Genomic DNA, 27,796 nt, shown 5'->3' on the forward strand with positions numbered 1-27,796 from the left:
GCTGACTAGCTGAAACTTTTCTGAGAAGAGACCATTTTGTACCAGAGGAAGCAGCGTCTCTCTGGAACGAACTCACAGCATATTCTGAATTAACCAGGACAGTTCCTTGACAGAAGCAGCTGGAGGTTGGGCAAGGAATTCCTTGGAGGTGGCCACACAGAGGGAATCCATGGCTGTGTCATGGGCAGCACGGCTATGAACACTCCCTGACTGCTTCGGGGACAAACCAGCCATGGACCTGCGGAACGTCCCCCACCGCTCCGACGTGCTCACCTGGGACCCAGATGACTTGGCAGAGTATTTCAGGACGGTGAGTTTGGCCGTGTTTTGTCCTTGTCTGGTGGAGGAGCAAACTGCTGTAACATTGGGTTGGGCTAAATTATGGTATTTTACAATGGGCAAAGCTTGCTGCAGAACTAAAAGCAAAACCGCTTTCAGATGAGAAGCTGAGCTCAACTGGTCAGTGAAAATGCATCTTGAAAGGGATTTTTAAATTTGGTATAAGAGAAAATCATGGCTTAGTTAGGGAAAATAACCATGTTACTACAATGCTTGTTGGTGTAACACATATTAAAAGCTGCAGAAGGCACTAAGGTGCGAAGATTATAGGTTTTCTATTTCGTCTTCAATGACTTTCAGAAGTGGTATTTTTTCCCAAATTGATTGGTTTAACAAATGAGTCTCAGAATGTCTTTGTTAATCACATCCATGGCTAGACTTGTAAAACTTGGAACACCTCGGGCTTAATTTTGAAGTAGCATGAAGTTTACTTTTTTCAATGTCTCCTATAACTGTGAGACTCTTATCTGGCAAGATGAGGCAAGTTTGATAGTAGAATGCAGAACTACTTAATAAAGATGAGCTGATCAAACATAGAGTCTCTGTGTCTACCAAATCTCCAGAGAAGTGAAACTGCCAACTACTTATAAGCCCCTAATTTTAGGGTGCAGGAGTTAGTGGCACAGGAAAGTGAAACCAAAAACTGGAGATGGAACGGATGAGATCACTATCAACATGTAACTTCAGACAAGTACAAAAAACATTACGAAAATGGTGCAGGGGGAATTGGACCACCATTTCCAAGAAATTAGGAAGGGAAAAATGGCTTTCTGAAAGATCTGATAATAATATTCTAGAAGGATCAACTGTAAGTTCTACCACAACCAAATGCACATTTGTGTGGAGTGCTTCTCTTCTAGTGATGGAGGTGCTCTCCAGAATAGAGATAATGACATGCCACTCTTGGGGAGCTAAATCAAGGCAAAAGCTGTTGAAGTAATCTAAAAAATCTGGGTAAGACAAGAATGTCAGCCCAAGTCAGCCAGCGCTGGGCACCTGATAAACTGAGAGAATGAATGAACCAATGAAGAACCGAATTTTCAAATAATTTTTGATTTTGTTTGTTTGTTTGTTTGTTTAGAAAAAGCAAAGATGTTCATATTTTGGATATTCCAAGGTTTATTTTTAATAGCTAAACAGCTTTTAAAATCAATTACTTCAAGATTGAGATTAGGTCTCAATCACAGTGATGTGTTGCTTGCCTCTGCATACAGACTTGTGCTGGTAACATCACGATAGCACTGACTGTATGAAAGTAATTATTTACAGGTTTGAGTCCTCAGTCTGCACAAAAGTTTTAATCTGTATCCTAAAGCATTTACCAGAGTTAGGTCTGTTTCTTCATATGAACAACTAAAGGTGGCTCCTAAAAATATCCTCTCTGCTGTTCAGTTGTTTCCAGGATCACATACACCAAGTTACAATGTTACACCTTAAAATGAAAAATGGGCTATGACAACAAAGGACATAAAGCTCCCTGTAAGAGCTTCTCTGCTTTAGGGGAGTTATCCCAGCAGCTCAGAGTTGTTGTCTGCACAACTTTCACTGACCAAAGTTTCAGACAGAATAAGAGTCATTCTTTCCTCTCGAAGCCTCCAAAAGTCGCTTTGTCTGCCTGCTCTTTGGGTTCCTTCTGATATGGACCTGACCAACTTGAAACAGAAAAACTCCAGATCAAAAATATAAATTGTGTGCTTACATTATGCCATTACTGATCAAATAATAATAATAATAAAAAATTGGGACAAGTGTTGGAAATGTTTAAAAATCATGTCTTGCTTTGTGGTCAACCTATACCTGAGCAACTTCTAAAGAGCATATCCTTGTCCTAAATGCTCCTGGAAAAGATAATATTATGGAAAAACTTTACAAATATTATAGATAATTTCCAGGATTAACAAGTGAGATTTCCATTCAGAAATGAAAGTTTTTGGATCCCAACAATGCATTCTGTGACTGGGATCAGTCAGCTTTAGTATTTCTGGATTTTGGGGTTTTTGCTCTACTTCTGTAGCTGCTCATCCTGGTGAGTCCCACAATAATCCAGAGTTTGAAGTATTTCTTTGGGCCAGGCAACTGTGAGGTGGTTTGTAAATGTGAGGAATAACGTGTTCCTAAATGGATGAAAACCCTTAAGTCCACTGAAGAATGTCATAAAAATCCATGTTTATGGAACAAGATGAGCCATTTAGGCTGGCCATAGAATACAAAAAGGTGTCTTGAAAGCATCTACTCAAAGCTAGCCATGTGTTTGATTATCTTTATTGATTCTTATAATTAAGGGTGCAATAATCCTCTTCTTCTCATTGACAGCTAAAGTTTAAGGACTGTGAGAAAGTTGTGAGGAAGCACAGCATAAATGGACAAAGGTTCTTGGTAAGTGGAGTGGTAAAATTCCTTCCTGTAAAATTCCAACCAAGGGATTTTTTTGTCTCCTCCTTATTTTGCACTTTTCAGGTGGTTACTGAGGTATAAATATGGGAGGTAAATGCTTTTGCTAAAATCAGCCAGGCAACTTGCTTTAAATGTAGAATGCTGGGAGCCCAAGCATGTTGTTCAATATGAATATTTTTTAGTATTTTTTAAACTGACAGGTCAGTTCTAAAGCAATAATCTTGTCTTGATTTCATCTCTTCCTTTATAAGAAGTTCTTGTTTTCAAATATTAACTACAGAAAACTACATTTATTAATTATCCTCTCATACTAAAAAATACAGCTCTGCTCAGAATGTCTGACCTTTCATTGGAATAACTCCTTCATTCATTTGTAGATAAAAGTAGATTTCTTCTGTAGCAATAAAAAAATCAATAAAATTTAAGAGCATCAAAACTAGTAAGCAAAATCCCAGTGGCTTTAAATCAACATTGTTCCAAACTTGGCTTAATTATAGAAAAAAGCTGATAACTTCCACCAACATAGCAGCTGTCTCCAGGTCTTAAATACACATCCATGAAGATGTGTAGGAGCTTTTAATATTACTGCTTTTTACTTTTATTTTCAAATATTATTTCTGTTTCCCCAGAAACAGTAATTTTGGTCTTCTTTTTAATTAGTCATAGTGGGGAGACCTCTGCATAACTCTTCTAAAGTTTTGTATTTCTCATTCTCTTGTCCTAATATTCCATTTTTTTACATTTCATTGAAACAAAACATAAAGATTTTCAAGCCCCAAGGATTTGACCCCTCCCTCCTGCTGGAGGGTGCAGTCAGCATTATTCAGATATATCATGGGATTTATCCTGCCAGTCCCCAAGAGATCCTCCTCAGCTCAAGCACTGAGGATCCCTGGCTGGAGTGGGAGTTCTGGCTGTGGAAGCACAAAGACATTCTGGGAGTTTGTGAGGTGCAAATAGAAAGTGTAATAACTGTGTGATTTCTAAGTGATTTTTGTGATTTTCTATTATTTCCAGAGTGTTTCTGTAATTATCTCAGAGTGCAGCAGCTCTTTAGAGGCATCCCAGCAGATCTGAATGAGGTTTTCTACTGAGCAAGCCAAGGAGCTTCTCACCTCTGCTCAGACTCTTTTTAAGCTTTTGAATTATTTGAAAAAAAGGAATAGGATCACTTGTTAAACAAAACCACAGAAGAAGATGTCCAGTAAAATATTCCAGAGTACAAAGCAATCTGGAAAAAATTGCTTCTCTCTATGAATGGTTTTCCCAAGAAACATCTTTTTACATTTTGTGTGATTGGAAATTGCCAAATTACATTTGCACAGAAGCAGCTGCTCAGGCTGAGTGTTGGCTGGATTTGTAGCTGTTGTCAGATCTACATGATAAACCTGGTGCAGAAATGTTGCTCTAAAATGAATCAGAAAAAATCCTGATTTCGGAGTCACTTGCTATCTCTACTGGCTACCACAAGGAAAGCCCTATTGAGATACAGTAGGAATAAAACCAGTGGGGTTCCATGTAACTTATTCTAGTAAAATTCTCTATTACTTAAAACAGAAATATGGCTCTTGTAGAAGAATTTATATCTCTAATATTTGCCAGATTTATCATCAGAACAGAACTTCAGAGAGAAGCTAAAAAAGCCTTTAGAAAAAATACAATTCTTCAGGAAGTACTGCAGGACATTTCCATAGAAGCAGTATATTTTTCCTGTGTTTCACTCCTCCCAGAGGCAAAATAGTGTGGAAAACACAGATAGGATTTGTTCTGTCCTGAACATTGACACTGACAGCTTCATGAACCAAAGTGTAATTAGAAAACTATAATTGTTACCAGTAAAAAAGACAAAAAGAACCAGACTATAATCCCTGCTCCAAAGAGAATTCATGAAGCTTGTGATTAACCAAACAAAACACTAAATCTATGAAACCCAAAGTCTTCATATTGCCCGAATCTGTCCTAACTGTGGATTTGCACATGCTGGAGGAAGAGAAGGGATGTCTCTGCAGGAGCATCAGGAAAGGTTTCCAGAAAACACATCTCAGTCAGGAGGAATTTCAGTCCAATGGCTGTGTTATGGTTGAGGGGGGAACAAACATCCTCCCTCCATCCCTGTTTCTAGAAAGAGTTTTTTAGGCTACCAAGGCTGCTTTTAAGTCCAAGGAGTTTTCTAGCTATGTGTCCCCTAAAACATGGGATTTTTCATGTACTCTTATTACAGATAAGGTTCTTAGAACAAAACTCCAGCCAAAAGTCCTGTATTTTAAAATCTACAGTTCTACCCTGAAATTCTGCCATCATGCACAGTCTTGCCTGATTTCACTGTGCAGACAAGAAGGAATTCAATATACCTGGCTTCTGTAGTCACATAAATAGCACATGAACTCGTGGCACATTTTTGAATATATGTGTATGACTTACTCGGATAAGTCACAGGGTGTTCCATGGACAATTTTGTCACATATCCCGTGTGTTTCCCTTCCAGAACATGTCTGAAAATGATATTCAGAAATTTCCAAAGCTCAGAGTGCCGTAAGTAAAGTCAAACTATTTTCATGTTAAAAATTATTTTAGCTGTTTTGCAGTGAAGTCTCATAGGAAACATCAGGCAAATGCTTTGTGGGTGATTGGTTAGAGGCTTGTTTATTGGAGCGTACTGAGAGAGAAAAGAAGAATATTCCAAAATAAAGTGAGTGTTGTCATGACTGCTCAAGCAAAATGATAAAATACAAGAAGATTGTCTGGGGGATGTTCAAAAGATCTCGTGCATAAATTCTTTGATTGACAGCAGCTACACAAAGGTTAAACTTTCATGCAAGTATTACCTTTGAAGTGTGACTTAACTGCTCACTGTTTAACTGTTGACTTTAACTTAAAGGGAAAAAAAAAGTCAGTTAAGTCCACAACAGCTGAGGATTTGAAATTGTTTTCATGTGCTCTTGCTTTGGGTGGGTATTTAAGAGAAATCTGTCTGGACCTTGTGATTCAGTGTTCAACAGCTTTCCTCAGCTCCTGTGGATTAGGCCTAAAAAATGTCTCCAGTTCATCTGAATAGCTTCCATAATTTCATAGAAGTTACTTAATGAAGAACTATAATCCCATTAGGTCAATGCTGAGTAAGAGAAACTGGCTTCTTCTAATATTTCATGGTGAAAAATGAAGGATTTTATTTTGCTATGAGTTCTCTGCTACATATTTAAGCTGGAGGTTGGAATGTTTCCAACCATGAGACACATGGAGGTCTTCATGATCTTCCAGACAAAGGAGGGAGAAAAAAAAAAAAAGGAATTCAAGCTGTTCCAGCATGGCTGTGCCTGTGTTGCTCATTTCCCAGTGCCAGACTCCCTCCCTTCATGCATATCTTGATTTTGCTACACAAGATACAATTTGCTTTGCCTTTTCTGGTGCATCAGAGCTTGTGGAAGATGTTTTGGGGAAGACAAGAACATTGCAAAGTTTTGTGCTCATGGGTGAGCTGGTGGGGAGAGCTGAGCCCTGCAGGACACCCTTGTTCAGATCGGATATGAAGGGCTCAATTTGAAAGTCTTGGATTTGACATATTTCTTACAATCACATCTAGATTTTCACACAATAAATATCCTGATAATAAGGGTTGGTAGTGTATGTACCATGTGTTAGTAAGGAGCTCCAGATATTATTTTAAAAAGATGCTCTGATGTCTCAGAATGTCTGAGCTCACTTTCAATTAAAAGAAACTTTTAACAATGTTGATGATGGACCAGATTGTCTGTGACAGCCTCATCTTACCGTACTGTAGAACCTGTAATTCTCTGATAATTTGTCCCACCTTAGCATTCCTTTGGCAGAATTGCCTCTTGTCCTCGTTGTCTGAGCTTTTAATTTTGAGAACTTCTGGTGATTTCCTTTCCAATTTGTGAGAGACAAGTAGTCAGTGGATAGTCTAATAAACTCAGACATACCAGAGATATTAATGCCATAGGTGAATTAAAATGAAATATAACCATGTGGAGTTTCTCCTACCTCTTCATCGAAACTCTTGATATCTCCAAATTTGATTTTCACACCCTAGAAAAAGTGAACAGCCTTTTTTTAGACAGGTCTTTTGGGTTTCTCAGTTGTTACACCCCAGCAGAAACTGAACAGCCTTTCCACTCAGATCTTTTGGATTTCTCAACAAGAAGAGAGTTTGAAATTAAGAGCTTTGAAAGAAGAATGAAGCTTGGTGCACAGCTTGAGGAACTGAATAAATAAGTAGATATTTAAATCTGAAGGAAAGCTCTGGAACTAAGGCCTCTATTCTCAGACTTTTTCATACTTACGAACAAGCAAAATATTCACTGGAATGTGGTGATTATACATGCAAAAAAGTCCTCCATGTAATGGTTTAAAACAAGAATTTAGAGCTTTAACAGGGAGGAGAACTGGTTCTCACTAAAAACAACCAACCACCCCATCCACCCAACCACCAACAAACAAAAAACCAAAACCAAAAACAAAACCCCAAAAAACCCCACAACAACAGTAAACCAAAAATCCACTTAACCCCAAAATAACTCCCCTGGATAGAATTAATGGGCAGAAGAATCTGCCATTTTTTTAAACCTTTTTTTTTTTACTTCAGAATCTCCCCACCCTTATTGAAACACAAAGTGCTGGCTGGTGACTTCTGCTAGAACACATTCACACTCTACTTTTGTATCATAATGCAAACCTCAATTGGTTGTAGCAAGAGTTCTTCTACAAGGTCAAAGAGGCATTAACATATTATAGTTACACTACCTGATACTTAATAGCAGTGCTAAAACCTGAGCATATTCTGCAAAAAGCTTAATCTAAATAGCAGGCATTATTACACTTCCAGCCTTGGCCAGTGAGGAAATGAGTAAAAGATACATTAGCAAGAGAGATTGTTCCTTTGTAAATACAGCTGGAATATTCCAGCCTCCATGGAGCCAGCACCTGGAATCACAGAAGGTTTACAAAGCACAGCCTGCATCTGTACAGACCTTGCTAAACTTGAGTCTCTGAGCAAACCCAGTGCTCAGGCTTTGAATAGAACTATGTTATTACCTGGGGGTGATTCTGTAACTTTTCAAGAATCAAAAGTAGGTCACAGTTGTCATTTAAAGGCATGACAGGTCATTTCCTGAATCTAATTAAAAAACTCTACAACCTTCTGTTATTACTAATGAATTATTATTTCGAAAATTAATCTCCACCAGCCCTGTTATAGGTGCATGTCTTTGTAAAACTTTTGGATTCTTTATATAAACAAAAAAGCACCCCACCAGATTTAAGCACTATTTTGAAAATTAAAATACTTAAAATCTTTAGCACTCTGCACTGAAAGGGCTGAACTCTTTCTGGAAAACTTTGCTTAAAAAGTTAATATTAATACCACTATGTTTAGATACACACCTGAATCTTCACAAACAACACACTGTGTCCTGAAAGAGATACACTGTGAGACTGGGAAGGGATTTGGTGTATTTTACATAGAGCAGACACTGACCATTGGTCCTAAGTGCTAAATGAAACTCAGACCTAATCATGAGGGTGTTATTAACATTTTGATAATAAATTTTATGAAGCAAGAGGCCAATTTACAGCTTAAGAGAAAGACAGTTTTCTTATTGTTCATTAGCAATTAGAGAAGGTCATGAAGTTTTATACTTGTGGAGAACAAATCTGTGTCTTGCAAAATATTTTAAAGCACATTCAACAGAATATGCCTTACTTTCTGTGGTCAGAATTCATAAACAGAAAAAGGAAAGATTTCATTAAAAATATCACTGGTGGTTGGTTGATACCTGAACCATGATATAAACGCTGGAATTAGTCTGTCACTGCTATTGTTTACTATCGTGAGAGAAAAGCGTTCCAAGTTTTCAGGACGCTGTTGATCCTTCTGGCTAGTCCAGTGGCAGGTTCATGGCAAAACCTGAGATTTAGAATTGCCAGCCTTGTGGAAAAATCTTAAGGCATATCCCACAGCACTCCAAAGTGTCTCCCATAGCACTGGCAAAAATTTTCAGTAGCAGAAAGCTCATCATTGCACTCCTGGCATCTGCCAGCTCAGTGTGACACAGCCAGAGCCTGTAAACACAGCACAGCCTGAGAGTCGTTCTACTTTCAGAAGAGTAAAAGTGCAAACATAAAAATTGAGAAATCTGTGCTTTCTCTGTTACAAATGTAAGCCTTGGGCAGATGTCAGTGCATGTGCACACATGCTCTCAGCTGGGCTCTAAAGGTTGTTGCAAGGTTTGGAACATAACTGGTACTCAGTCTGTTTTGAAGTCAATAAAACAGCATTGCATCTGCCCAGCAGAGTCTTCTTAAAGGCCAAGCCAAAGGCATGGATCACCAACTGTGCTCTTGACAGTGCTCAGTGCACAACTGCGCAGCCTCCTGGCCCTAGAGGAACTTGTATTCCACCTCTCTTACCCATCTGAAGCCCTCTGTCCCAGTACATGCAGACTGGATTCTACTCATGTCCACAGTGGCTGCAGTTAAGTGAACAAAAGCCAGTTTTGGAGTCCTGCTTTGGGGGCTGGTTCTGTGGGTTTTTTAAAAATTTCAACTTCCTGCCAGTTTTAAGTTTAGCAACTGGTGGAGGAGGTAGAAAGAGAATGAGAAGTCTGAGTAACATTTTCTGCAAGTGCTGTTGCCTTATCCTCTCCCATCATCCACTCCCACAGCTCAGAGAGCGATGTGGTTTTGGTACTTCCTTCCTCACATAGTGACAGGCTCAGCTGCTCGGTGCACCAATCTTTCCTAAGAACACTGCTTGTAAAGTGTGACCCTCCTAAAATTTGCTTTCTTCTGATAAATACTCTGAGCCATTGGTTTGAAGCATTGAAAATAATCTAGAAGTAAAGATTAGACACTGTATTTTAAGCATTATATGGTTAATTTTTTTGGCAGCAAGGCAGGATGATCAACTTCTTCCCATCAGTTTTTCCTCAAAAAACCAGTTGGTGTAAATCCTCATAGCCAGCCCAGGTTTAGTCCAGAAAGCTTCCAAACACTCAGGTCTCATTCACAGCCAGGGAAATCTGAACCTGTCTGAACTCTAAGAATTATTATCTCCAAAACCAGAGAACTTCATTTTACTTCTTTAGCTGAAACCAACCGCCGACATTCTGAAAGATCCTCTGCCTCTTCTACAGAGGGAATAAGCCCCAGAGAAATTCCATAATCCACTTCTTGACCAAAGCACTGATGTGTGTAAGGCACTGCTCACCCCAAGACACTTCCTCATGTCTCACATGGAATTCAGTATTCTCACAGCAACTTCCTTATCCCCTGCAGCAAAAGGAATTGTCTTGTGCAGAACGATGTTGGTTCCATAGGAAAGAAGAGCAAGGGAACCCCTATGCCTATAACTTGGTGTTTTTCTTGTTTTATCCAACTTGCTTGGGTAACAATGTCAGATTTAGACAGCTGTAATCCTTCAGAAATTGTTAACACTTGTGCATGTGCTTATTTCAAAAAGAGGCAAGCATGATAATATTGACTTCAAACCAGAAAATCACAGAATACTGCCTTAAACTAGAAATCATAAACAATATTCTTTCTCTGTATTTCTCTGTCCATACTTGGATCTTTGAGTGCATATCCTTAGCTTCACACCACTCATCTTCATCCTTTTCAGGCAGCACTATCACCCTGATCCAAAAGAACTCCATTTTTTGGCTTGTTTTTCATATTAGATGGCTTGAAAACCTGTCTTCCTCCAGTCCTGGCTCAGAAGAGCAGTTAGACATGAAAGATGTATTAATTAGGTTGTTTGGAAAAAACTAGGGGATTGCTATTGCTGAGTAGCAGAAAAAGACATGAAAGGAGAAGAAAAACAAAATAGGGTGGTAATGGTCTGACCATCAACAAATATTTTACAAAATTGATGTCAACTTTGATTGACCCAGTCTAAGATATGTGGGGAAGAATTCTACATTAACAAACAAGATTTTACAGAATTTAGAACCTGAGACAAACAGATATGTTAAGTTCCTGAGTTTTTACATAATACTTATTTTTCCACAATTACTGTCTCTGATAGACCTAAACAATACAAGCTGGAAGTAAAATGGGATATTTTAAACTCATTTTATGTAAACAATTTGCTTTGTTTGCCACAGGACTTTCTCAGTTGGATGTTCCTCAATAAGAAATAATGACAATTCAGAGTCAGATCATTGCTCATCCTAAGCTTTTTTTGAAACAAAATAATCATAGAGGCAAACTTCATTAGTAGCAGAGCAGAATTCTGGTCCCTCAGTAGAATTAACCCTGTGAATCTCAGTACTGACTGTCCTCCACTTGGAAAGTTCTCTCTAGGCATAAAATAATAGCCTTTTGATATTCCATTAATATTTCTGCCACACCCTGAAAATGTATTAAAACATGGAATTAGATCAGCCTTCCCCTCTTCTCTGCTGGAGGGATTCTGGATGAGGGATGACTTGGCTGCAGAGGAGGGAACACAAAAAACCCAGAGAAGAGTCTCAGGGAACATTTAATCCCTCTTTTGCAGCCATAAGCTCTGTTTTCCTGAAGTGTTATTTGCTTCTTCCATGCAAAATCATACAAATGCTTTGGCCATTATTTGAAGCAGTGTGATGTCTACAACACCCAAAGATCCTAAGACTTGCTGGGTTTAATGTTTGTTCTTAAACACAATCCAACAACATGGGCTTTTACCAAAGTAAAAACAGTCTAGTTTGTGGTTGGATGTGTTGTAGCACAACTTACCAATAAGATGGTGAATTTAGTGGTAAATAATCACGAGTTACCAAATTAAATTTAGCAAAAACTGAGGGATAATGGCAAAGAAAATGATTTAGTTGCTTTGACAAGTGATGTGTTTCAAGTTTGTTTTTTTAAAACTATTTTTGTTCTTCTTTCCAATAGAATTGTAAGTAAATTAAGCCAAGAAATAAACAAAAATGAAGGGAGGCTCTCTTTCCTTCCAAAATGGTGAGTAAGACAACTCAGCTTTCTTGTTCAAAGCTTTCAGTTAGATCTTTTCTGGACTGATTTTTATTTGAACAGTAATGCTTGGATCAGAAGTGCAATCTGGAACTCTATAAAATAAACTCTGTTTCATTAATGTCATCTGATATCAAATATCAAATCCTGAGCCCATGAACACCTCAGATACTTCGGCCATGTTCAGGACCAAGTAACATTTGCACACTTCATGCAATTTTCCACCTGAGCACACAGCCTTTAAGAAGGCATATATTATAATAAATCATCATTAATGCATTCCACAGGTCTATACATCATTATGCTCTTTAATTTTTAATATTTGTCACTGAATATAATATTCGCATGAGAAGAAGAGCAAAACTTGCAAGAGCATTCCATGAGAAAAGAACAAATTATAACCCTACACAATGAAAACCAAGTCCAGTCTACCTGACATGGTTTTGCATCATCTGATAACAGGATTTTACGCACTTCCATTCATTAGAATCCAAAACTAGAACTGAAAACCATAAAAACCTCGTTTCACCCTTACATTTATGAACTTAACTTTGAAGTTTCTGTTTTCAGGACTGGTAAATTTATTTACTGAGTCCCCTTGCTTCAAACCACTTGGCTTCTCTGACTTCAATCCTTCTTGGAACAGTTCAGATTTTTATTAGAATCCTCTACATAAATATCAACTAATGTGGTTTTGGCATTTTGGGCAGAGTTAAACTCATCTATGTAAACTTCACTCTACTGTAACAGTTAACTATTGCCTTTATTTGCAATAGAAACACCAAACATTTAATAGAAAGAATTTATTTTTTTATCTTTGTTGTAGGGCCCAAACACAAAAATCTCCAGAAAACACAGGTAAGTGCATACTGTCAGACTCTAACTACAAAAGATTTTAAAAATGTTAAAATGTTAAATTAACACTTGCAGAACAGGGTCAACAGAGGGGAGCAGAGTTAGGAACCAAAAATCCAAAACAATAAATGAAAATATGGGAGTATAAAGAAGTTTAAAGAAAAGAAAAGCATAGATGCAGGACAGTAAGTAAGAAAAAATGTTTTTAAAGAGAAAAGATGGTGAAGGAAGTGAAGAGCAGAGACGTTTACCTGAGAATCATCAAAATGCCTTTCTTTAACCAAATAAATTGTATCAATGCTTATTTATTTCTGTTCCAACATCTCCACCCCCTGCCCTTCCTCCTAGCAGCACTGTATTAGAGAGGGAAGCTGACATTAAAAAAACCCAAACCCCTTTTTTATGAAAGCTAAAATCGTTTTAATCAAGGAGATAAGAAGTCTGGGCTCATTCTGAAAGCACTTTGTTTCAAATTATATAATTTAAATTGGAAGTGAGACAAACTTGAAGTGCCAGCACCTAGATCGTGTCATGATGGGCAGCTTTATCTTAGTTTTGGATCAGGATGTTATTCATGGTGTCCTCTGTGACTGCCAGCCTGCCTCTGAAAGAACAGCTCTTTCCTGTGGCACAGGGCTGAGGCTCAGAGCTCACCTGGGATTTGTTGGGCTCTTTCTGTCAAGTTAAAACGCCTTTGGCAAAGCTGCCCGTGCTCAGAAATGTGTGGTTGTGCTTCTCTCCACAGGGTACGCTCAGGATGACGGTGGCTGGTCTTCATTTGTGAGTATTTGGGTTAAGAAAACCCCCTGGCTCAGGAGGGGCTGTCTCCTCCTGCACTGGCTGCCTGGGCAGCTGGGGCAGGAAAAGCAGGAGCAGGAAAGATGGGAATGGCTGCATACAAATTGCCTCACTGAGAAAAGGTTCTCCCCCAGAAATACAGAATTGTCTTCCACAGAACCACAGAATTTTACATGCCTGTTTCAAGCTTTTAAAAGAGGTGTCCAGTAGATGCAAGGTTGTTGTGTTATTCAATGGCAAATTCTTGCAATTTTATTCTCTAGAGCCAATTTGTTGAACCGTAATTTTTTTTTAAAGCCATTTAGACTGCAGAAGTTCCTTCTGCCTTTTGGAATAGGATATGCCTTGACAAGGTCATTGGGTGAAACACACTCACCTCAGCTGCTGATGCATTTTAGCCTGAGGTTAAAAATCTCTGTGGCTGACCAGTGCTAATGGCTTTTTTTCAAAAACAAAAGGAAGAGGCATTTTTAGAAGATACTTGTTACTAAGTTCACAGATTTGCTGCTATTCTGGGAGCACAAGAGATAAAAGTAACCACCTACAGAGCACAGGGGCTCTGTGCCAGAGCAGAGGACTCTGGAAATTCCAGCTGTGGTACCAATGACAGACGGAGTGTTCTTTGTCTCTCAAGCCTTGACAGATTGCACACATGTGCAGTGACAATATTGTCACTGTCACCTTATGAGGTCCTGCAAATGAGGCTGGTTTGGGTCAGGAGGACACCAAGACCCAAATCAAAGACCTCCGTTTCTATGCATAATTGTCAGAGTTGGGTTGCATGCTGTGGGGAACATGTTAGAAAGCAAAAATGAATTTCAGCAGCATCAACTGCTGCTCCATTGTGTTCCTAGGAACACTGCCTTGTTTGCTGGTGCCTTGTCTCTTCCCTAAAACACTTCATGCATTTCAGTAAATCTGCACCTTATCTTGACCTCCCACTGCACTCACTGTCATCAAATGATGTTTGTTTCCTTTCTTAAGCTCTTGAGTGCTCCATGCATTAGTGGAACCTTGCCTCCTTTCCCTATATTATTTCAACAGATTTTTTTTCCCTCAAACTGGTTGTAAAAATTTGGTATTTTCCAGCATGAAAAATACCACAGTGGAAGGCCACGGGGAGACTGCTCTGAAGGGTTTAGTGTTCTCTTTCAGCATCCACTTTTTATGCTCGTTTGCCAGGATGATGATGATGATGACTATGAAAGCCCTGATGAAGACCAGGAAAAGGAAGATGAGGCTGACTATGAATCACCAACAGAGGAGCCTGAGGAAGCAGAACACGACAGTGATGGCTATGAGCCACCTCCATCCAATAATGATGAAGCACATCACAATGTCTATTTTCCTGCCAAGTCACTTCCAAGCAGCACAGATTATATAGGTAATTACTAAAAATTAAGTGCTGTAATAATGTACAAATTAGATTTTCCCCTGTTATCAGCCAGGTTTTAGGTAGCTGATAATGGAATATAGAAGGTTTTTCCTTGAAGTGTCGCTCATGAGCAAGATTTAGTGGCACAAACTCACAGAGTTTGTGACTTTTAAAGTTACATTTTCTTCTTTGGACAAGCTCTGTTGGAATAAAGATTAGTTTTGTGTGATGTGTGCATTATTTGGCCTTTGCTTTGAACCTGTATGAAGTTACACACATGTACATGCTGCAGTAGCTTTGGCAGTGCAACCTTGGACAGAGCAAATTGTCAGAAAAGTGGCAAAATTCTCAAGTGAAACTTGGGAAAGAACAATCAGCTGTCCTTTCCTCTCATTTTCGTTTTATGTGTTTCCTCATCAGCCTGGAGGTGTGGAGTCCTTCAGGAGCACAGAGCTGCCATTCAGATTGGCTGGTGTTTCACACACTGTGCTGCAGGGAATTAAATAAATCCTGTGGCCAAGAGCCTGGCAGGGGAGTCACCCCCACAGGGACAGACCAGCCTGGAACTCCCAACACAACACACTGATCCTAAAGCACCTGCCAGTCAAATCCCAGAGCAATGTCTTTATGATTTATTAACTTCAGTAGCCAGGTTCTTGTACGGGCTCTTGTCATGAAGATGGAATGAGTATTAATAACCAAACTCTGTGTAGTTGTTTAGTTTTGGATTTTTGTTTTCTTTAGACAGGCCTTCAACAACCAGAATGCCACATCAGCCTCCACATCATCCTCCAGTACCACCCCAGCGACCTGGCCCAGCCCCAGGACCAGCCTCATTTGGGGAAGAAGTGCTACAGTATGTTCCTTTCTTATATCTCACCTATTTCCTATGCCAGGACCTTCTTAGGAGTCCAAGAGTAGGGCCATTTTTATTCACCTAGTGTATGTAGAAAAGCCATCAAAATAGGTTTGAACTCTGTTACAAGGTGGCCATTGTTCAAGGAACAATTAAATTTCATGGGAGAAATATATTTAATTATTTCATATTACTTCATTGATTCTTACACTGGAAATATACACCTACTTGTGAATGCCTCTCCCACGTAAATTATATATTTGTAAGAGTATGCCTCTATTTTGAAAAAAAAGGTTATGTTTTCCAAGCTATACTTCTAGCAGTTGCCCAATTGAATTAGGACCAATGAAACATTGATGACCAAGATTTGATTCCTTTCTTTTTCCTGCTGTGAATACTTCAAGCTGAAGCTCTTGTGCTGTTGACAGCTGGCAGTATCTGATTCAGTGTTTGCCAGAACAGATGTACACTAAACCCACCAACGTACACACAAGTTAAGGTTTAGGATGTCGTGGAGGGACTTTTGGTCTGATGCAGTGTCACAGAGACACAACAGGCATTGCTGAAGCTCCTGTTCCTTTCCTTTGACAATACACGCCCCTTTCCTGAGGAGAAATCCCACTGGAGTGTTGTGGAGACGCAGCAGAAGGAGGCAATTCTGCATCCAACCAAACCCAGTGAGTGTAGGTCATGCCTCAGGAGGTCCCTGGCTCCTGTCCTTCCTGCAGTGAGAAGGGACCTGCTCCTTGTGCTGTCCCACACACGACTGGCAGATGTGCATGGTGGGGTTAATACACTCAAACAGAAAGGTGAAGACACATTTTAACCATTGTTAAATACTTGTTTTAGCTGCCAGCTTCCCTCCTCCACCGAGCAACAACGACTTGAGTAGAGACAGAAACATGAAGCCTTTGAAACGTGAGTACAGTACAGGGTTCTCTTTGTAAAGCTTTTCCCACAGACTGTGCAGCCTTCACTTCTTCCTCTTTTCCTCAGTTTCCACTCTCTTTTGCTACTCACACAGGAGTTGAATTGTTATTTTAAGGGAGTAACACCAGTTCTAATCTTCGCAAAATAAAGATATACTGACCTATACCAGCAAATGATCTTACACTGTTGTTGTGTTTAGCCCCAGCTCCTTCTATAGACAGAAGCACAAAACCCTCTCTGGATCGCCTGCTCCCCCTTATGAAAGAGAAAGCCCAGGATCAGGTCAGTAATTGCTTACATTAATATCACTGGGGTTGCTTTAATTACTGAAAATCATCAGTTTGTACATAATTAATGCAAAAGAACAGGCTCACCAAATGCGATCAAAGTAATCTGTTTAGGAATAAATTAGTGTGAGCAGAGCTTACAAAGTGGGAGAGAAATTTCATCTAGAAAACATCAACCGTGGGTCAGGCAGGTGAACAGAAAGACATGATGAGAACCCTCTGCAATAAAGGTGTGATTTACATTTAAATGATTGAACAAGGAAATATTTAGTAGATTAAAAGAGGAAATCACCTTTGCACACAAAAGTAACGAAACTCTGCATACACTGCTGTAGGTAATGTGGCAACAGACTTAAAAGAAGGCTGAGAACTAATAAGACCCAGAAAAAAATGGTATTTCCTTCAGACCTGAAAACCACATTATACGAAGTATCTACAGATATGACTCTATAATTTTATTATCTAAACCCTTATCTGTTATATAGCAAAAAAGTATCCAGTAGTTCAATGCTGAACCTTCGATAACGTGATTGTGACACATGCCATGTTGAAAATGTTTAAATTTCCCTTTAATAAGAGAGATTACAGTTTTACTATCACTTGCAAAGCCACAATATTTTTCTGGCTTACATCTTGGGATGTGAGTTTGCAAGATTAACTTTCAATTTTCTTCAAAACTCATTTATTTCCTGGGAAGTTTAATTAATTAACTTCCATTTTTTCTAAATGTAAGCTTTTGCTCTTTTCAGGGAAGAAGCCAGTCATTCCTGAAAAGGTAAATTTTTTTTTGGTGATTATTGATTGCCTGTTTTGATACACTTACACATTTTTTTAACTGTTCCTTGTTGTTTTACAGCCTCTGGTTTCACAGCTAAGGTAAGAGTTTGTCCTCTGCAAATGAGCCTCTCATTGCCAGTATTCCCCAGTTATTTCTTCATAAGCAGCTTTTTGCCTTTATTTCATCATCTCACTCCTGCTTCAGATCCCTGGGAGAACAGTTAGCAATGATGCCAAAACCTCCCGTCCCACCAAGTGACAGATATGAAGAGGCAATCCACCTCCTCTAAGGAAGCAAAGCCCTGGAAAGTAAGTGCTCATTTAATTGAAATTCAATAAAGAAAATGAAATTTAACAGAAATATGGACAAAGCAACACAGGATGGTCCGATTTACTGGAACTGGTGACAGCAGGTCTGTGGATATCAAAGGTTTGGTTTATTAATATGCACAGGATGTGCTTGAAGCTGCAGAAAGGTGTGAATGCAGAAAAACTCTCCCCAGTCATATCTGAAAGAGCCATTACGTGGGGCATGACTCACTTCCAAGTCATACAAAGATATTCACTATCCATGGGTTTTCCACCAGAGCAAGTTCTTGCTCTAGGGAACATTCTTACATGAATTCTATTGCTGTTGTTTTAGGGTGTTAGAAAAGGAAAGATTTACTTTCATCTAATTGAATTTATTAGCCTGCAAAACTCCTTAACAGCCAGCAGCAGAGCTGGATCATTCCCCAGCATTTTCTAGACAACCTGGGGGCTGAGCACTGGCTGAACTTAAGAGAAAAATAATTGAGATCTGCTAATCAGCCAGGATAATTTATCAGAGAAACAAAGCCTGATATCGTTATCATGTGCTCCAGCAGTGTTGTCAAATATTATAAATGAGTTCAAGGCTTGAAGACTAATGTTTCATCATTGTACAAACTTGTTTTAAGCTCTAATCTTGCAATCAATTCATCAGACATTTTCCGTATTGATAAAATCAAGATGGGCTAAGGACTAGAATAATGCCTTAGATTATGGCTGAAAATAGAATCTTAGATGTTTTTATAAAGAAAAATGTTTCTGCAATCATTGGTCTTTAAAACTTACTACAAATTCATGTTCTAATTGAAAATATGGCCTAATGCACACAAAGAGAATAAGTATTAATTCACCTATGATAAGTGTTTTGTTTTTATTTCAGGCAGAGTTGGCCACCACACAAGAAAAATGAAGTAAGTATAGTCTCAAAGCACATATTTTAAAGTATAGGGATTACAGTAAATTAAGAACCTGTATAAATTAATAATGCTGGAAAAGGTAAATGTGTTTCTTTTATAAATATAAGGAATACTCATGGATGTTTCATAGCACATGGGTATTTTTAAACAGTCCTTCTGTGTCAAGCTCAGTTTGTTCCCTGTTTATCTTGGATAACAGCAAGAATAAGGCCAGAATTTCTTCTATGACATGGGAGAATGGTTTTGCTTAAAGAAGATTTGGGTTTCTGGGTATTTTTTCAGCTTAAGCTGACCTAAAAGTTTAACTTTCAGATAACACTGAGAGTCTACACTTACTTGAAGGAATAAGGAAAGTTTATATCTCCTGAGAGTTTCTGACTATTTAGGTCAAGATGTGTTATGGGACATCCACCACACATCTTGTTTGTAAATAATAGCTGCACTTTAATATGAAGACTTTAAAAATTATTTGGTGTTGTATGAAGAAAACATTTTAATGGAAGTGACAGTGTAAATATTAGGAGTCCTTGTCTACGCAAAATTCAATATCCAGATTTTGTTCTGTGAAAGATTCCTAAGAACTGTACTATATGTTGCTAATATATATATTTTTTTTGCTCCCCAGGAAGAAGAAGACAGTAAGTATTCTACAGTAATTTTTCAAACTTAAAATCTTTCTTTGTCTTAATTCTAAAAAAAGAAGTAAAAAGGAAATTATTTCAGAGTGGTTTCCTTAGAGCCATTTCTAAAGTCAGGTGGTACTTTGATAGGCTGTAAAATTCTTATAAAATGCCTCATGCAGATTTATATATCAAAGCCACAAACCCCAGGAAATCAGTAGCTAATAGCTTCCTTCAGTCAGCCAGTTACCAGCTCACAGGATTTCTTATTTTGAAATACATTGCACTCGAGAGATTTGTGTTCTGCATACAGCATCAAACAGCTGGAAACTGAAATCTGGTGTCTCCCAGTCCTCAGCAAACCCTGCTGGCACCAGGCTCTGTGCAATGTTAGTCACTTTTATGAACAGAAGCAGAACTTCCATGTACCAACAGTGTTTATGAACTACTGCAGATTGCTGAAATGAAATTGGTAAAGTGACTCTGTAACAGAAGCAGGACATTTGGCCAAGTCTCTATGAATTATCACTGCCCGTAAGCCTCCAAAAAGAATAAGGTTATTTAAGCCATGCAGAACACAGTTAACCTGTTCCACTCTACTGCTAGTTCAGGTCTGAGGGCACAGAAGAAAGGAAATATTTTATTTCATGCTGGAAGAAATCTCAGAATGATGTTCAAAAAGGTGTTACCAAATCTGCTGTTTAGCAGCAATGTGACAGAAAACATGTACCACCTTCAGCTCTGCTGCAGTTAAGGTGCCTGAATTGTGGCTTATCCAAACAGAAGTTAGAAAATGGAAATGTTGCTCAAGCCAGTTCCAGTTTATTTTAATTTTAATACCTACTTTTAAGTTCTCAGTTGACCATAAGAGTTTCCAATCTGTAACTAACACATCAATGACTGTTTATTGTATTCTATTTATCTAGTTAAACAGGTGACAGAATTTCTTCATTCTACTTCATTTAAGAATATCTCATGTAGGATTTAAGTTTCCTTCTCTTCCTCTCCACAGCTGCCCACCAAAGACCAGTGCCACAGCTGTCTTTGCCCCCATACAACTCCAATGTATTCCCACCCAAATCTGTCAAACCTCCACCTAAGCCAGTATCCAACAGCATTCCTGCTGCAGAAAGGTTGGTTTCACCATTATGGTCATTCTTTTTGAATCTCAATCTCTTGGTAGCTCATTACAAAATGCTTGCCTCTACAAATGCTAATTAGTGCTATTCCTACTATCCGGAATCCTCTATAGAATTGAAGCTCAGTATCAGTGGAGCAGAGAGTTTCCATCAGGCAATAAAGAAAAAACCATGAATCTCTGTTTTATGGCAAGGAAGCTTTTTAAACTGATGCCTTGGAGTGGTTACTTAGAAGAGAGGCTGGACAAGGTTAAGAGAATAAAAGCAGGTATTTATTGAAGGCCTTCAATAGGTTCACCTTGGGCAGTCAAAAGCCTCTGAGGGGCTACACTCAAAGTGGACAATGGTTTTTCCCACAATTAATTCTGGTTCATTTACACATCACGGGTTAATCCTCCAATTACAGTTCCAGGTAATGAAGTAATTTACTCCAAGTTTTTTCTACCCAATTCACCGTTGTTCACTCTCAGGACAGTGAGGTGTCCTTGAGTTCCAGGCCCAGAGAGGAGTTGTTTTGTCCGAATGAAACGGGAGAACAGCAGCTGACAGGCTGTGGAGTGGTACAGTTATACACTAAAGCAGGATCTGAAAAATAGAAAAGCTAAATCCTAAGGCATCAAGACCCTACACAGTGCAAGGCTTCCATTCTTGAGACACCTCTCCCATTGCTTGCAGGATCCGTAAGAATGATCAATCCTTTTGGGAAGGGATTATCTCCTCCAAAACTGGGCAGGATTCAGGACACTCCTGAAGGGGTCCTGACCCAAAGAGGTCCTCCACACTCTGTGAGCTTAATGTTAGAGCTGCAACTCCTCAGTCTTCAAAACTAAAAATACCCACAACTTTTACTAAATTTTACTCTAATAGTTGATAATTCCTATTTAAAATTGTGAACCTTACTGCAATTCCCCCCAACTTCGACTTACAAATATTTGATTGTTATGCCTTCGTTTGCTAGGCAGAAGAGCTCCTAATTAAATTTTGATTTCTGATGTACCATGCAATGGACAAACTTCAATGACTTAGAGTGGGCTCCTTGAGTCCATGTCTGATTAACATTTTCTAATGTCTGTATTTTTTTAATGGCTCTTTGATGAATTCCTCACATTTACCATCATTCTCTGGCACTGCTGACACCCAAACAAAACAAATACTGCAGTAGCAATAGCAAGGGCATATGCAAATTGAACTATTCCTATGATGAACACTTCTGCTTAGATTCAAAGAACATTGCCAAGTATTGCTGTAGCAGAGGCCCCCAGTTTGACTGATTCTCTCCCATAATCAAGTCAGGATAGGGTGTTTTTGTTGTGCAAACAAAATTAGCATATTTATCTCAGACCTTTTCAACAGCTCATTTAAGCAGAAAAGAAATATGAACAGTAAAGGAAAGGAGTACAGGCCATTTGTTCTCAATTAGGTGAAAAAAGAAAAAATAATAACAAAATTGAAGAGTGGGACTCCATTGTGAGCAGTTTTGGATGTGAGTTGAGGTTGGCAGAGATCTCTGGATGTCTTCTGGTCCAGCTCCCTACCCAAGGAAGATCACCTTGAGCAGGCTGCCTGGTCCAGATGGCATTTGAATGTCTCCAAGAAAAAGAGAGATTCCACAACATTCTTGGCAACTTGCTCACTCCTTGGTTGCCCTGACATTAAAAAATGTTTCCTGATGTTCAGAGGGAAACTGTGGTCTTGTCACTGGGCACCAGTGAAAAGAGCCTGGTTCTCCCTTCAGATATTTATGTGCTTTAAAAGACCCCTCCTGAGCCTTCTCAGCTCCCAGCCCCCTCAGCCTTTCCTTGATGCTGTTTTACACCACAACACACAGACTCCGACTTCAGAAGGCTGAAAATGATTCTTTTATTTTTGGGATGTGTCCCCCTTTTATACTATTCTACACAGACCAATTTGATTGGTGAAAACAAAGGCAAACCTCTTCAATCACATTGGTCAGACCAGAGGGACATCAAGAAGTCCCCCCTAAGAAAAAGAATTAATAACATAGGTAGAGTTGACAAAAAACCTTTCTCCTGTTTACAGAAAATTCCCTAGAAAAAGAATTTCAAAAAACCAAAACACCTCAGGCAGGAAACCAAGGCTACATTTCCTCATGTGGGAGATGTCCCAGATGTTGCTGGCTGTTCCCAGATTGCAACATAAATGTGAAGCTGCACTTTTATCAACAATGTTACAGAAGCCACCTGAAAAATAACTCTGTAAGTGGAAACTCCACAAGCTGAAGGACTTTCCTGCTTTGATCCTGGTACAGAAGTCTCTGTGGCCTTTATTGATTACCTTATTCCCAGATACTGAGCTCCAGGTAAACTTAAAGGTGGATCCACTTACACAGAAAAGAAGGAAAGAAAAACAAAAAGAAGAAAAGAGAAGGCTCTCCTCACCCTGCACAGGTCTCAAGGGGGGCTGACATTCTGTAAAACAGGCACAAAGTTCAGATCAGGTGATCAGAGCACAGAAATGTTGTAGAGAAATGTTTTTATACTGACTACCCTTTTTTTTTTTTTTAACAGTGCTAGAAACCTGTCTTCAACTGCCTCTCTAGCACCACGCTTCCATCCAGGTTTGCATACTGCATTCTTACTTTTTTTTTTTTCTTAAGTGAATGAAAGTTGAAAGGTAGTTCCAGTGCAGACAATATAACCGTGTTTTTTTTGGTTTTTTTTTTTTTTTTTTTTTTTTTTTTTTTTTTTTTTTTTTTTTTTTCCTATGGATGTTTTCTGCTTGGACTGTGAACAGAAAACTAGCAAGTTCATGAAAGGCATCTTGTGTACCTTATTTAGTCTGCATCAAGATTTTGGGCTTTTTCCCCATGAAATTTGGGCTTCTTGCCTAGTTAAACCAGTGTGAAAACTCCATATAACTATCCTTTTCTGTACAGTACTGAGAGCTGATGCAAATCACTGTGGTATGCTAATACTCCCCAAAAAGGCTAGCAAATGCTTTTCATGTGAAATATGCTCCCTATTTGTCTTGTAAGAAAAAAACACAAAACCAACAACAAACAACCAAAAAAACCTTAGACATCAATTGTTTTCCCAGTAATTTTTTTGCACATGGTAATAGCTATCAATGACCTACACTGACATTTTTTACTTTCTAATTGCTGAGAGGGCAAGGATTGCAAAGAGACAATATTACTTCTGTCTCTAAAGAAACCAAGATGCTCTCAAATGAGTAACTGAGGTACAGAGGCTGATAAAATGTCACCCCTATTTCAAGTTCATTTGTTCTTATGGAAATCTGAACTGCAAGAGCTCAGTTGAAGTCCCTGTGCACCAAGCATGGAATTATGTGAAGAACCTGGTTCTCAAAGAAAAGCCTAAATCTGATTTCAAATAATTTCTAGATGTCTCAGTGCCAGGGTGATACAAATACTTCATGCTTTGTAAAATCAAGACCCTACACCCAGGGTGCGTAGGTGGTGCAATTATTTTCCTGGTTTAAACATTGTTTTTCTGCTTTTGTATCTCTGAAGGCAGCAACAGCAGATCTCCTTCAAGAGGCCCAGCTGACATGAGACCCCCATTGCCAATTCCTAGCAGACAGACCGTTCACCAGGCAAACATGGAGGAAGATGAGGTACAAAACATGAACCATAACTGTAAACACAGCAAGTTTTCTAGTTTTGAGAGAGAATATCTTTCAAAGTTGTTTTTCTAGCCAGGAGTCACTGTCAGAACACTACTGAGTACTTTCAGTTTCCTTTTCTGTGTCAAACTGCAGTGGCTTATTCTGTCCTCACCAAGAAGAGCAACAGTAGCTGAACCCCAGCAAAACAAAATAAGAAAAATACTTGTTTGCTGGATTACTTGTTTTGCACATCTGCTTTCAAGCAGAATTAGATTTTCAGTTCTCCTTCCACAAAACTTGGATAAATAAAGGACTTGTTCTTTTAAGTGCATTTTTGCTTCACATTTCCTTAAATAAAACAAGTTTAGAGCAAACCATCATGGTGGTAACACTGCTGGGCAACCATAAATAGTACATTCACAGGAAGTCTGCATTATTATCTCAGATGATAGTTAAAAACCAAACAGACAGATGAAGGCAAAGGATGCCTTTGTGCCAAGTTTCCAGGCAGACAAAAGAGAACACGCCACTTTACTGAAAGTATTTGGAAATATCTCTTTCTTGGCTTACCTGCAGGGGCATTATAGCTAGATCAGTAATATTTTCAAATTTATCAAAGTGAGCAGGTATTTTAAACCAACTTAGCAGCACTTTCTCTACCATAATAAATAGCGTGATCCGTGACACACATACCCTCAGAGATCTGCACACAGACACTCATCTGCACACACACCCCTCACGCTGAGATTTCTCTCTCTTATTTGCCATGTTGCCATTCCCTGGCAGCTGACTTTGTCCTTGTCCTGTCCCCCAGCCCCAGGGCTCTCTGAGGGACGAGTGGTATGTGGCTTTCGTCAGCCGGCCCGAGGCAGAGGCAGCGCTCCGCAGGATAAACAAGGTACCTGCAAAGCCCTCCCTTTGCTAGCCCACACAAACCAGCAAAATGAAGTCCAGGCTCAAAAAAGGCTCATCTGTACATGTGGAAATAAATTAAAATCGTGAAGATAAGTGGAACTATTGCTGTGGAGTTGTGGTTACCCCGTGCTGCCTCACAGCACTTGCCATGAGCTGAAGATGGCACGGGCACCACTCCAGTAACTTGTACTAAGTCCAGCTTGTGAGGTTCCATTCAGTGCCTTTAAGAAAGGGATTTCAATGGAATGCTTGTCAAAATAGATCTGAAATTAAGAAAAGCAGAGAGAGTGGTACAGTATCACTGCCTTTACCTAAATTACACAGACAGTGTCATTATTTTAAGCTGTCTATAAATACATCACATAGGAAATGTGATTGGCACTTAGCGGAAATGAACTTCTCTTCTGGTTAAAGTGATGTGGGTTTGCTCTTTGATACTTTACTTCCTCCTTTAATGGAATCTCTCCCTCATGCAACACCATTCCTACCTGCCCTTTGAATCTGCTTTTTGAAGTAGCAAACTGAAAGACAACACATTTGTCAAAAGACCTGAATGCTTTAATAGTGCAGTTTCTCTTATCAGAAAGGAAAAGTATTTCAGAAGAAAAAAAACATTTAAAAGCACAAGTCTCTAGTGAAAGTTGTTACATATAGAAGTGTCTGCTATTTTTCATCTTTCATTTTCTCATGTTTCAGGATGGAACATTCCTGGTGAGAGACAGCTCACGAAAAACTGCTTCTCACCCCTATGTACTGATGGTGCTGTACAGAGATAAAGTGTACAACATCCAGATCCGGTACCAGGAGCAGGACCACTTATATTTGTTAGGAACCAGCTTAAAAGGAAAAGAGGTATTATGTGTTTTTCACACTACTTCTCTCTTCATTGTAAGGCACTTCCTGCCTCATTCCTCACAGTCAGGTGACTTCTCCTGGGGTGGAATTCTGCTTATTGGCTCAGAGTTACTCAGGGGAGAATATAGTTATTGCTGGAAGTAGAATCAGGTTATGCTGTTTGCACTCAGGGAATGATGGGGTGGCCTTAGAGCACAGCCATTAGAAATCCACGTGCCTGGTTAGGGAATGTTTGTTTACCACACAGATCCCATAAGGAAACGCAGGGCTGAGAGCTAATCCATACCTGCCAAGTTACAGCTTTGCAGCTTTGCTGCCAGACTAGGTGGCTCAGCCTGCAGGACTGTATGGATTTCCTGGCACCAGACAGACTGATCAGCACATTTCTGGCAGTCCTGATTGAGACAGAGCCCCTGAACTGATCAGCCACTGCTGAACTCTCAAGTTCATCACGTCAAGCACAGTGATAACAGCATATATTAAACAGATCAAGACTATAGAAATTAACTATACAACACTGCAGCAGCTTATACACAGAGTTACTGAGCTACAGATCACAGCAGGAATGAGAACAGTTGACCTTACATATATATAAAAATTATAATATTGATAAATATTTAGAATATTTTAAAAAATCTTTTGTTTCTACTGGTTACTAATAATTTTGACATTTTGGCCTTAGCCTTCTCATTTTTTTCCACCCCACAGGAATTTTCTTCTGTAGCAGATATCATTGACCACTTCCAAAGAACACCCCTTCTTCTGATTGATGGAAAAGACAGAGGTTCAAGAAACCAGTGCATGTTAAAGTATGCTGCAGGACATATTTAAATGAAACTTTAGAGAAGATCACATGGTACTGAAGCCTACTGAAGTTTCTAAACTTCAAGGTATTTCTCTTTTCAGCAAACTAAAATCATGAAGTCATTAAAATTCACAGTTTCAAAGAAAAAGGACTGTGTTATTTTAATTTATACCTTAAATACAGTATCTATAAATATAATTTTCCCACTAAGTGTTTATTACTGTCCATTAATCATACAGCACATGATAATTTTTTATCTTCCAATATATGTATATCCCTTGAAATTATTTCCACATCAAATTTGATGAACCATAAATAAATATCATTACAAGTCTCTGCTTTCACAGGAGCTCTTTTTTTGGATCAGAATTGCAGCATTTTGTTATTTGAAGTGATGCAGAGTAGACCCAAACATTGTCAAAGCTGAGGAGACAAAACAAAAGCCATTTTTTTCCTTAACAAATCTAAGTCTGCTCACTTCTATGAAAAGACCAACTCAGATGTGAAAGACATGCAGATTTCAGTGGCACCAGAAGTCCTCTAAGCCTGGAAAGGATCCATGTCTGGGTTACTCAGCTGTGAAACTGTTTGTTCCCACTTTTCCAGGAAACCACCACACCCACACACTGCCCGTCCTCTGTGCCACAGCACCGGGGATTCCACACCTCAGCCCTCACTGGAACTTCGCATTTCCTAGAATTCTTAACCTCACTCAGGAAAAAGATTTTCTCCACACAAGTCTCTCTCCAGCTGTGTCTTTCTGACTGAATCCAGACTGCATTTTTACAGGAAGCACATCAACAAAATTATCATCATGTGATCCTTAAGTGGCAGAACCCTCCCAAATCTCTTAGAAAGCACACACAGTCAGGCCAAACTTAGTTCCTCTTGCACAAATGCTTTCTGTTTTACTGTATTTCTTAAAGAAAAAAAGGGACACTCAACAGTTCAAAAATACAAGTTGCAGCCGAGGAACACTGAAGCATCCTGCACCAAGAGTTTTCCCTCACCTTTGTTACGTGGGATTTATCCAACCCTTTACCCTTGGGTTTCAATTTCCTTTGTGT

The 27,796-nt window shown here is 39.0% G+C and overlaps 1 protein-coding gene across 1 annotated transcript; it reads left to right on the plus strand.

The window, feature by feature from the left end:
• Nucleotides 1-27,063, plus strand: LCP2 (lymphocyte cytosolic protein 2). The gene is given in 23 exon segments (XM_066329552.1): nt 1-310; nt 2,653-2,715; nt 5,219-5,265; nt 11,626-11,691; nt 12,530-12,561; nt 13,304-13,338; nt 14,539-14,740; nt 15,476-15,587; nt 16,432-16,505; nt 16,717-16,761; nt 16,764-16,799; nt 17,554-17,579; nt 17,661-17,680; nt 17,787-17,845; nt 17,848-17,890; nt 18,771-18,801; nt 19,433-19,445; nt 20,440-20,560; nt 23,095-23,144; nt 24,060-24,163; nt 24,969-25,052; nt 25,766-25,921; nt 26,633-27,063. Coding segments are annotated over 23 exon segments (1,620 nt in total). The 5' UTR covers nt 1-232; the 3' UTR covers nt 26,756-27,063.
• Nucleotides 27,064-27,796: the final 733 nt, after the last annotated feature.

Source organism: Sylvia atricapilla, chromosome 14 (assembly GCF_009819655.1).
Source record: "Sylvia atricapilla isolate bSylAtr1 chromosome 14, bSylAtr1.pri, whole genome shotgun sequence".
Lineage (NCBI taxonomy): Eukaryota > Metazoa > Chordata > Aves > Passeriformes > Sylviidae > Sylvia > Sylvia atricapilla.